General features: G+C 39.8%; 1 protein-coding gene across 6 annotated transcripts in view; it reads left to right on the top strand.

Annotated features, from left to right (window-relative positions):
* The window catches only part of C2H8orf34 (chromosome 2 C8orf34 homolog), a 234935-nt gene that overhangs the window by 157127 nt on the left and 65406 nt on the right, over positions 1 to 12402 (top strand). For 5 of the 6 annotated variants that reach the window (XM_054017072.1, XM_054017071.1, XM_054017069.1 and 2 more), the window contains one exon: positions 2299 to 2434. In XM_054017072.1, coding sequence (XP_053873047.1) covers positions 2299 to 2434 — 136 coding nt within the window. The remainder of the gene's footprint in view (positions 1 to 2298; positions 2435 to 12402) is intronic. The other variant, XM_054017068.1, reaches the window with a different exon arrangement.

Below are 12402 nucleotides of genomic sequence, written 5' to 3'. Positions count from 1 at the left end.
CATATCTTCTCTGACTCCCCATTTATTTTAGAATCCATTTCAAAACTGCCTGTATTGTTTATAAATTCGCGGAGACTCTCTCTTCCCTCCCTCGCTCCCTTTAATTTTTCTTTATATCCTTCTTAACCCCCTCAGCTCATCTACCATCAGCTGCCTTTGGCTGTTCCTTTAATTTCTGTTTATCTTTTGACCCTTTGAAAATTGTGCATTAGACATGCATTGTAGAAAAACTGAGTTTACAGGTGCATATATAAGTAGGGCCCTACCAAATTCACAGCCATGAAAAACATGTCACGGACCATGAAATCTGGTCTCCCCTGTGAAATCCGACTATTGTAGAGGAGACCAGATTTTACAGAATTGGACAGCTGGAGAGCGGTGGCTGCTGGCCGGGAGCCCATCTCTAAAGACAGCAACACTGCCAGCAGCAGCAGTGCAGAAGTGAGGTGGCATGGTGTGGGGGGGATGTGTCACTTCAGGGGGGCAGGACTGGCCTTACAGGTGGACAAATGGGTGACCACCCAGGGCCCCATGGTCAGGGGTGCTGTGGTCACCCCTCCCCCCACACACACACACACAGAGCCAGCCCAAGGCCCCTTTAACTCCCAAGTGGTCAGGCTTCAGCTGCAAGTCCTGGAGGGGCTATGGAGGGACAGGACTTCCTCTTCCTCTGCACGGGCTGTTCCTGAGGCCAGGTCACACACATTCCTAGGAACCTTCCCCGGCTGCAGGAAGCTCGATCACTGGCTGGGAGTCCAACTCCGAAAGCAGCGCTGTTACCAGCAGTGCAGAAGTGAGTGTGGCATGGCATGGTATTGCTACCATTAATTCTGCACTGCTGCTGGCAGCTGCCTTCAGAGCTGGGTGCCTAGCCAGCATCTGATTGCCAGCTGCCCAGCTGTGAAGACAGCAGCACAGTAGGGAGGGAGGGAGGGGTGTGATGCTATTCATAAGAAAGGTGGCCATTTATATCACTGTTGTTATCAGTTACACAATTACCATAAATCTTGTACAAAGTATGTCATGTAAGCTATCAATAGAAAAGTTGTAATTTGCTAAGTATGATTATCTTGTTTCTATGCATGTATCATATTTGCATCTGAAGTTATGAATATTGGCAATGTACTTGTATTTTAAATGTGTCGTACTCCTGGGTGACACCCACCAGATAGCTGTCTAGCACTGATGTAAATCTATGTATTGTCAGCCCATTAGGAACACTCAGCTCTCATAATGGACCATTGAAGAAACTCATCTCACTCAGTAAGTCTGCCTGCAGATGCCTCAGACAGCAAGGAGTCAATGGCCACCCCCTGTGATTCAGCAAAACATGCAGGGGCATGTGATATGCTCACGTGACCCTAGACCCTATCTTGGGCCAGTCATTTTCCATGGACAAGGGCCATTGGCTCTGTTTGGGAAAGTAAATTTCCATGCATGTGGCAAAGGATATAAAAAAACACCTGAGACACTTCCTCTACCAATCACACTGCTTACATATTTGAAGGGTGTTGTAGTGGATTGGGCACTGGACTGGGAATCCGGAGACCTGGTTTAAATTCTCAGTTCAGCCAGTGACTTTGGACAAGTTATTTAATCCATCTATAAAATGGGAATTATACCTCACAGGCTGTTGTGGTGATAAGTTCATTAATGCTTTTGAGCCACTTAGATACTACAGTGATAAGGGTCATATAATTACAGCCATTATAAGTGTGTGTATGTATATGTAATATGTGTATGTAATAAATAAAAATTAATAAAAGCATAATATATTTTCCAGGTTAAGCAGAATCTCTTTGATTTTTAAGAATACATTTAGCAGTGCTAGGTAACAAGAAAATACAAATCAATAGCAATCATGTCAAGAGAAGATGCAGCATATTCTCCCAGTAACTGAATGTCCCTTTGGATTGGGTCCCTCACTCCCTACAATTAAATTGAATAGTCGGTCACCATCTTTCCACAGATAAATTTGCAAACTTCTGGTAAATGAATTGGTGAAACAGAACTTGAAAAAATTGGCAACACTGTCAGATATAATACATATTTTTTCTTTTATACTGTGTCATATTTCTAATGTCCTCTAGCACAATATGTATGTATGTATGTATGCAAAATCGCCTAAAAATAATGTTTCCTTTTTTGTGAAAGTAATTATATCTGTCTTCTTCCCAATGTTCAGTAGCTGTTTCACGTCTAACATTTCCTTATTGACTCTACAGGAGAAATACCCTTATTGTTGCAAAATTTTCTACAGCGTAATTTAGTTCATCCACTCATTTTGTGTTGTTACAGAGGATCTTGATGATTTAAGAATGGAAGGAGTAACCAGTGTGATGACTTCTGGGAGTAAATTTAATCAAACTCGAAGCACACATCCTGCTGAACCTCAGGCGAAGGTCACATTGAACATCTGCGCAAGGTGTGCCAGGTAAAACAATAGCCAGTCATAATAACAAGTAGATTCTTTTCCCCAGCTTTTTTAGATAACTACTATGCTTACTTAAGGGTCAAGGAGTGACCGCCCCTTTGCTAAAGGAAAATAACTTTGCTCCTAGCTATCCTTTGGCCTATTTTGGCAACTGAGTTTTGTGTAATGTGTGATACAGTTCACATCAACAGTGAATCAGAGTATAGGTAGTCTTGAGCCTGACTTCACAGCTTGAAATTATTTTAAGCCTTTCTGAATTTCATTAGTTATCTGAGCTTCTGTGGCTTTTCAAGAGATGAATCAGGGAATTTAGCAGTTCAAAATCAATTTAAAAGCACCTGTATAAATTGAGGTTTAGTTGCACAGGTGCAGTTCACGATTTCATAAAGTTGCATCTTAACACTTCATAATCTCATCCTGTTTCACCTCTTAGAAATACTTTAATCAGTTTGAACCCTTTTTAATTTTGGTAGCTGGAAGTAATTTTTGTATTTCCAGTATGAGGGCGTACAAACAGCTTGGTATTCCTGAAGCCAAGTCAACTAAGAATGCAACACTAGTTGAAATGCCTTAAATTTTAGATTTAATCTCTCTGTGTAGACACAAGATCATTTAGAAGAAGGATTTAAGCCTGTTTAAATGGCAAAACTAGTCTTTTTACCCTTAGGTAAATGGCATAGATTAACAAGACCAATACAGAGGTTTGCTAATTTTCTCTTCTTGCCTTTGCCACTGGCTGTTTTGTGTTTTTTAGAGGGGATTAGCTACTTGTATATAGAAATAACCTGTGGTGAAATCAAATTGGTAGTTTTGGCGTGTGCCACCCTAGTTTTGTTTTTTCCATTTTAAGATTATCGCTTTTTAAAATGACACCTATTTAGGGATTGTTTGCACTGTTGTAACCATGTTGGTCCCAGGATACTAGAGAGACAAGGTGAGTGAGGCAATATCTTTTATTGGTGAAATAGACAAGCTTTCAAGTTTACACAGAGCTCTTCTTCAGGTTTAGGGATGTTGATTTGAAAACACTTGCTGGTATTCCTAATATACCCACAGGCATGCTAAATCCCCATGCTGTACCACATTGTCTGCACTGTTCCGAGGATGTGATACCTCTGAGAATTACATGGCAGCATTGTCAACACAGCTGAGTCAACACTGTGAGCTGTAAAGCCTGTAATTCTCAAAAATTTTGCTTTTGGTGGCGAGGTGTTGTATCTTCAGAAATGACTAAAATATAGTACTGTACTCTAGAGAGGAAATGACTAAAATAGGGTACTGATGACCATCTTCCTAAATCATAGGGAATAAAATGCTAATATTGTGCAATATTCTTCCAAACAACCAAATATGTAGTAACTTACATTTTCTCAACTCAGTGCTCATCCATATGTTAAAAGTTGGTAACAAGTAAATTTAGGAAGGTTTGGGTTTTCTATATGTAGATGTGTACAAAGATTTAATACAAATACTTTATATGGATCTATTTTTAAGGAGTGAGGTTAAACCTACCTTTGGAAGTGTTTGAATTGATACATTTGGTGTCAATAATTGCATTGAATTAATTGTTGTTGTAATTTCATATTACCTTTCACATCTCTTTATTATTTTAAGGGTTAAAAATTAATAGTTCCATGTCCTGCTTACCATAGTGGCCGTGGCACTCTTATGAGGCAAGAAGTCATTCTAGGAGCCATACAGCTGTTGTTTGGCCACCAAATCCAACTCACCCCTATTCAGGGGTTGAATCTTTGAGCCAAATCTTGGCCTACTCTAGGGCCCCTCTGCACCACTTTAATGGTGCACATGGACCTTTAGAACTGCCTTAGATGGGCAGTTGAAGATTTCCCTGGTGAGGTTTTTCCCCAGAGGCTAATTCAATGCTGACTCAAAAAACTGTGGGAGGGGACAGTTGTGAAGGAGAGTTATAAATGCAGCTTTGCTGGGCCCTATGTGTGCCAAATAGTGCTCATATGCACCTATGGGTTGATCTGTACACTTCCCTCTCCCAGCCCCATTTGATGATGGCAGAGAGTACCTGACTGAAAATGTATGTCTCCCCCATACTCATCACCTGAGTATCTGAACACCTGCCTCCATTCCTTTGGCTCTTGCTGCTGTTCATCAGCCTCTTTAAGCTTCCAAGGAACCATAGACCTTTCTGCCCCAATGCCATTGGGGGAAAGCTCTAAAGTTAAAGATGGGAATTGCCATTCCCCTCAGTGTTGAGGGGACTTTATCTTTCTCTTCAAGAAGGTACGAGGTCCAGGGATACTACTGGAGCTTCAGCTGCTCATGACACAGTAGTTGGGAAGAAAGCCACTTTTCTCCTCTGTACTTGGTGAAGCAGTTGCCTCCATGTCTTTTGTTTTCTCCACAATGGACTGCTCCAGTGGGTTCTACATCCAGCAGCCCAGCTACTGGGTGGAGTGAGCTACAGGAAGCATACTATGCTAGTACTCTAAAGACTGCTTTAGTTTCCTATTGGTTTCCAAGTGCAATTCAGTACGTTGATACACGTCTTTAAAACTTTGTCTTGAGTCCTAGCTACCTGGCAGACCACTTCTCTCCAGAAGCTGGTCCAGTAAAAGATATTATCTCACCCACTTTGTCTCTCTGTTTTCCAGCAAGGCCGTTGAAGTCTTTCAATGAGTTGTTGCAAACATTCTGTGGTGTTTAGTGGAATTTAACTCCCTTGTCAGTATATCAAAGCCTACGTTTATTTGCCTTCAGGGCATGCTGTGGTGCATATTTCTGTGTCTGAGTTTTTGCTTAAGGTTTTGGGATGGGTATTTTTATTTTCTTATTTTATCTTTTTTATTTAATTAATGTTTGTATTACTACACCATGAAACTTTGGGGTTCACCTAGACCAATAAGGGCTTGTGTCACCACCTATCCTGGGTGCTTCTGTGCTGTTCAGCTTTAACTCAGAGCTCTGATATCACTAGCCTGCTTTACAGCACAGTGCCTGGTTACTCCTTGCAGAGTGATACCAACAGCCCTTCCAGTCCCAAGTCTCCCCGAACCCGTCTCCCCTACTGTGCTCAGCCCCTCTCACTATAGCACTCACAAAACCTTATCAAGTTCACTGCTCCTTCAAAGAGACAGTACACAGCACCAGCCTGTTAGTTTGGCTGAGGATTTTAATCTTCAGTTTGAAACACTGCACTGTGAGGGGTGTGTAATAAAACAAGGTTAAGTTTATTAACACAGAACAGATATTTGTGATACCAAATAGAAGGAATGGAAATAGAAATGGTTACAAACAAACAAAAGTAAAAGTATGCTTCTAAGACTAAAACCTAACTTAACAAACTAGAGTCTTCTGTTCAAGGTAGATTTTTTTCACCACAGTTGCTCTTCCAGTATGGCAGTGCTTAACCAGGATCCAACTCAGAGCTCAAAGCACTTAGTTTAATTGTCTCTTCAGATGAAGGATGCCCAAATGGGTTTTCCTCCCTGCTTACATCCTCAAGGTTTTATCTTTGTTTCAAAGTCAGGAAGCCCTGTTGGGGGCTCAGCTTGTTGTGTCCACCAGGGAGCTGATGCCATGTTAATTTTTGCAGTCTCCTCCCCCTGGTCAAAATAGTTAGGAGGCCATCTCCCCCAGTCACTAGTTTGATGGTTTTGTTTAACTTTTCTGTAAATGTACTTTCACTGCCTCTCCTTGTTCAATTTACATTGGGGACACATTCAAGCAGACTGGTCCACATTCCTTAGTCTAGGGTGGGGTGACGTAAGCCCTACATGTCAAACACATTTTTAAGAACATATTTCTAGCACATATTTATATTTTTTCCTTTATCACCTGTACGTGCACCGTGCAATAATATTAATGGACCAGTGTGTTACCAGTTCACATACGATACCTTACGTGATATCTTTTAGATATAGATTAAGACAACACTGAGCTGGTCAGGACAGCTGAATCTCACTGCTACATACCAGGGAGCCCCTTGTCCTCTGGCACTGGGGTGCTCTTAAGGTCACATTGACCTATACTGTGTTTATAGATATGCACCCTGATCATGGTAGTGGGGCCCTTTGTAAAAAAAAAAAAAAAAAAAAAAGGGGAGGGGGGGAATAAATACAAATTAATATGTTATTAGAACTTTTAGATACAGTTAAACGGTAAGCGTGTTCCCCTTAACTTCACCCATTTTATTGCTTGTAATAATGGAGCCGTATAAAGTGACTTAAATTGAATACTCCCATTTAATTTCAGTGGAAGTTTTGTAGATAGGAGACTTGTCAAATCAGGTTACCTTTTATCACAGGTATTTTGGCTGCTTGTGGAATGAATACGACTTCTTCACTTATGCATTTTTTGCTTAATTGGCAGAGATTTAAATATTGGAAAATGTGCATCTTGGCTCAGACAAAAATGTAATTTTACCCCTGCATTTGCACATCCAGGTCCTTTCACCCTCCTATAATTTTAAAATGTGCCCTGCTCCAATTCGACTCCTAGGCCAAGGCACTCTCTGATGCTTCTCCTAGAGGTCTCCAGTCTTCCTAAGAGGAGGCTTTGCGACACTGCAGAACTGTTCTGAGAGGGATTTATGTAGATGACTTCAGGAGTTCAGCAGTAATGCTTTTCAATAGTAGCCTTGTCATCATTAATTCTTTTGATCTGATTGTGGATATGATACACATTTTTATAAAATTTCTACCATAATTCTTTGCCATAATCATCATCTCATTTTATCCACTGTGTAACAAAAGATTGCCCATAAAGAGCTTCTTTTTCAGTACATGCTCCAAGGTCCTGACTGCTCTCTCAGGAGAAAGTGAGAGCTTTCTTAGGAAGTGCAGGAAATCTGAGTCTAGAAATATCCAGGCATGGGCATAATTTGAACTAACTGCAAAACGTTCCTTCTTAGATTGATGAATGTGCAGGTAGCTCTTTTTTTCTAAACCTCAAATGCTGATAATTTCCCTCATTAATCCTCTTCAATTGATAAGTATATCAAGGCTAAGATCAGTACTATTAATAAAAGGTAACATTCTCCTCCTAGAGATACGGACGATAGAGGTGTAGGTCTCGTTCAAGTCGTCACACCAAATTGCTTTGTAAAATTTTATGATACAAAAGAGGGGCTTAAATCTTCAGGGTGATAAAGAAGTTTGTTGACTAGAATACAGACTAGAAACAGAGAGCTTACTGCTTTGCATATAGATGTTTCACACTCCAGGAGAGAAATGCAGATGTATAACAGATTAAGAGTGTTTTCAAACTGGAAAATAGTAATAGAACAATGTTTTTCCCAGAACTCTTCAAAAACTAACCACAGTGCAAGTTAGGCATCATATTAAGTCATTTGAACAAAAGGGTGACATAATTCAAAAGGTGAAACAAACAAGGTTCATAGATTGCAGAAATCGGGGACATATAGAAATATCTGTAGTTTGAAATGTTTGTTTTCTGTGGTCACAGAGAAGAGAATTAGCAAAGGCAATTTTAGATAGGGAGAATAAATTTGATTTAAAACATTTGAGTAAAATGTTTGTCAACATTTATCTAATAAATAATTGCATTCCATGAAATGGCATAAATCTCTCAGCTGACTCACAAAATGGTCTGATTCACTTTACAACAGATCTTATAACTACTGGTTCATGAATTTTAGTTTTAGCTGATGAGTCCTAATCAGACATCTCCCACATGTAAGGAAAAAAAACCATATGGGTTCAATATTTGCCTAATTACAGATTAGCAGAGAAGCATCTATGTTTGTTACATTTTGGGACTTGCCTGTTGTTTCTGTAACACATTCAGTAATACTGTGAAAGAAATTGACATTTACTCTATAACCTGAAGAAGAACTGTGTGTAGCTCGAAAGCTTGTCTCTTTCTCCAACAGAGGTTGGTCCAATAAAAGATATAACTTCATCCACCTTGTCTAATATCCTGGGACTAACACAGCTACAACAATACTGCAAACAATGTACTCTATAAGGCTTTTGTTGATCAGGTATAAGATAAAGCCAGTGTACTTCACTGAGCAGCCATTTCAATGAAGTTAAGGGGCTTTTTTTGAAAGACCACCCATTAGCCTTATATGCCCGCTGCCATGCTCAAAAGTTAAATCTTGTACTTGTGGAATCTTGCCAGTACATTCCTGGAAGTAAGACGCTTTTTGTTTTTAATAGTGCAAGGGTGCATTCATTCTTCTTAACATCAGTAGCACACAAAAAGGGGTTGCATGTGATTAAAAAAGAAATGGGATTATAGAAAACATACCCAGCCACAAATTTGAGGGATTCTGAACAAGAATGTCAGAAGAGAGCACTGGTTGCATACAAATGTGTATTTCAGACAATAAATTTGCTCCATATTTTGATCTGAGACCAGCTGGACGAAGAGCACACAGTTCTCTCCTTCGCTGACCAATAAAAATAGTGAATTGTTTGGGAAATAAAATACTGTACTGTTAATCTTACTTGAGCATTTAAGAATGTTATGGAGAGAGAATCTGTATGCAGCAGTATTATAATATCACAAAAAGACACTAGTGGGACTTGGGGTCATTGAGAAACCACCTATTGGAAAATTTGATAATGAGCTATATAGACAACAGTTTACAAGCAGAAAACGAGATGACTAATCAGAAAAGAGATTGATGCCATGCTACTTTATGTACTGTACACAAATAGTACGCTGTTACCAGGCAACAGAGAAATTAGCCAAAACATTTATCTACATTAAGAGGAATAGAGATAGAAACAAAAGAAAGGAGGTTAAATGGAGTTGGACCGATCTAGGACTTCCCACCCTTACTTGTTGCTGTCTTTTGGGGGAAAGATGAGATGGCCGACAATACTCCTTCAGCCTTCACTTCAGCATGCAGTTGGCTAGCCCTCTTTCTCATCATTTATGTGGTAGTGGCTGGCCTGCTCTGATCATTATGTTTCTAGAAGGAGAGGCTGATAGGATGGGCATTTGCCTCTCTGTGGTGCCATTTGCTCTGTTGGAGTTGGGCAGGTCCCTCACAGGGGAGATGACTGTTCATTGGGCCTTGAGTGCTCTCCCAAACCAGATTTTTGCATAGGTTGGATAAGGCTCTTCTCCTTTGAATTCCTGTCTGCAGATGATGGAGCCAATGACATCATTGTCACGGGGGAGTTCCATGATCAAAGGGATGGGGTTCCTTTCTATCCCTTTTCCATCTCCGTGCTTCCCTGTCTCCCGTATGCTGTTTAGGAGTGAGTGTGGGATGGATTATTCAGCCAAAGGCCCTTCTCTCCCTGGCTGTGCTTTGTTTTGGGGATGGCAGCTAATCGGAAGCATTTCAAAGAATGCCCCTTTGAAAACTCTTCTGGGGTTGACTGGCTCTTAACCATATAAGAATCTTTTCTCCCTTATTTTGGACTAAGTATACTTAATAATGTGTGACCATATGTGTCAGGCTGAGATGATAAAGAGACCATGGAGTTAAGTAGAGGAGTGCCTGGCCACTGGGGATGTGAAGTGTCTTCTCCCCAACACACTGCTGGCGCTTTTACAAGTTTAGTTATTGTATTCCCCCCCCCCCCCGTAGCTAAGATCCTTGATATGGTGTTTCTTACATTACTAGAAATTGGGGAGAGCAAAAACAGCAATCCCACTAAGCCCTGATCTGCATTTTCCTCTCTTTATAAAATCTGTGATAAGATCATGTGATAAAAGTAGGTAGAGTCTATTAGAGAAATATCAGAATTTCTTCCCTAAACCCACCTTCATTCTGCATCAGTATGATTCCCGTTTGTCTGCTAGATTCATTCCCTGCAGTGGTAACTTTCTTCAAGCAATTGAAAGGCTAATTTATCCATATACAAATTTAAATGTGTTTTATCTAATATGCAACCTTTTATGTAAATCTGTAAAGGGACTGCATCTTTGTTTTTCTTTTATAAAAGTAAATTTCTAGCCATTTCCTTGTAAAGATAGCCTTGAAAAAGTAAACTGCTTACAACAGTTTAGAGGAACAATCAGCTTGACTCCACTTCTGCAGCAAGAGACCTAAAGATAGCCCCCTCATATACATTTGTATCTATAATTACTTGATTAAATTAAGTGTGTAGTGCAAAGAATAATGATGCAAATCCTCCCCATAATCATGATGCTGACCCTCGTATTGTGTGTCGGGGGATATATATGTTAATGTTCCTAAACTATGGGGAGAAATGGCTTCAGTATAGCAGCAATGATTTATTTCTGACTTAGTGGTTGATATTGAGTTAGTTTGGTGGGGGGAGAGGTAATCTCACTGCGATCAGAGCTTTTACTTGGAGTGTTAACTAACTGTGAATCTTGCTTCTTCAAATGATATCAAGACCTTTGGTTGTGTCTGTACTTTCTTGCCTTGCCATTACCTAATTGGGTTTATGTTGATATATAATAATTTTTAGTGCTTATCCTTTTGGAATGGAGGATGCTGAGCATCTCAGATGACATATCCTCTAGGCTTCTTTTTTGTAATCTTTTCAGATTATTGATCCTTGGATTTAATCAGTATCTTATTTTTCCTTATAGTAATTTTTGTAAACCTGATAGAATTTAAGTGGTTGGATCTTATAATAAAATCCCCAAACCAGAGTGGTTAATAGCATTGTCTTTGAAAAGTCATGGAAGATAGGAGAGATTCCAGATGACTGGAAAAGGGCAAATATTGTGCCAATCTATAAAAAGGGAAATAAGGATAACCCAGGGAATTACAAACCAATCAGCTTAACTTCTGTACCCGGAAAGATAATGGAGCAAATAATTAAGCAATCAATTTGGAAACATATAGAAGATAGTTAAGGTGATAAGTAACAGTCAGCATGAACAAATCATGTCAAACCAACTTGATGGCTTTCTTTGACAGGATAACACACCTTGTGGATGGGGGAAAGCGGTAGGTGTGGTATATTTTGACTTTAGTAAAGCTTTTGATATTGTCTCACATGACCTTATCATAAACAAACTAGGGAAATGCAACCTAGATGGAGCTACTATAAGGTGGCTGCATAACTGGTTGGAAAACCATTCCCAGAGAGTAGTTATCAGTGGTTCGCAGTCATGCTGAAAGGGCATAATGAGTGCGGTCCTGCAGGGATCAGTCAAGGGTCCGGTTCTGTTCAATGTCTTCATCAATGATTTAGATAATGGCATAGACAGTACACTTATAATAGTTGTGGACGATACCAAGCTGGGAGGGGTTGCAAGTGCTTCAGAGGATAGGATTAAAATTCAGAATGATTTGGACAAACTGGATAAATGGTCTGAAGTAAATAGGATAAAATTCAATAAGGACAAATGCAATGTACTCCAGTTAGGAAGGAGCAATAAGTTACACACATACAAAATGGGAAATGACTGCTTAGGAAGGAGTACTGTGGAAAGGGGTCTGGGGGTTACAGTGAACTATAAGCTAAATATGAGTCAACAGTGTAACACTGTGGCAAAAAAAGTGAACATCATTCTGGGACATATTAGCAGGAGTGTTGTAAGTAAGACACAAGAAGTAATTCTTCCGCTCTACTCTGCGCTGATTAGGCCTCAACTGGAGTATTGTGTCCAGTTCTGGGCAGCACATTTCAGGAAAGATGTGGCCAAACTGGAGAAAGTCCAGAGAAAAGCAACAAAAATGATTTAAAGGTCTAGAAAACATGACCTATGAGGGAAGATTGAAAATATTTGGTTTGTTTAATCTGGAAAAGAGAAGACTGAGAGGGGACATAAGTTTTCAAATACATAAAAGGTTGTTACAAGGAGGAGGGAGGAAAAAAATATTGTTCTTAACCTCTGAGGATAGGACAAGAAGCAATGAGATTAAATTGCAGCAAGGAAGGTTTAGGTTGGACATTAGGAAAAACTTCCTAACTGTCAGAGTGGTTAAGCACTGGAATAAATTGCCTAGGGAGATTGTGGAATCTCCATCATTGGAGATTTTTAAGAGCAGGTTAGACAAATACCTGTGAGGGATGGTCTAGATAATACTT

Source organism: Malaclemys terrapin, chromosome 2, assembly GCF_027887155.1.
Source record: "Malaclemys terrapin pileata isolate rMalTer1 chromosome 2, rMalTer1.hap1, whole genome shotgun sequence".
Lineage (NCBI taxonomy): Eukaryota > Metazoa > Chordata > Testudines > Emydidae > Malaclemys > Malaclemys terrapin.
The sequence above is the reverse complement of the archived record's forward strand: the minus strand, read 5'-3'. Positions and strand labels throughout refer to the sequence as shown.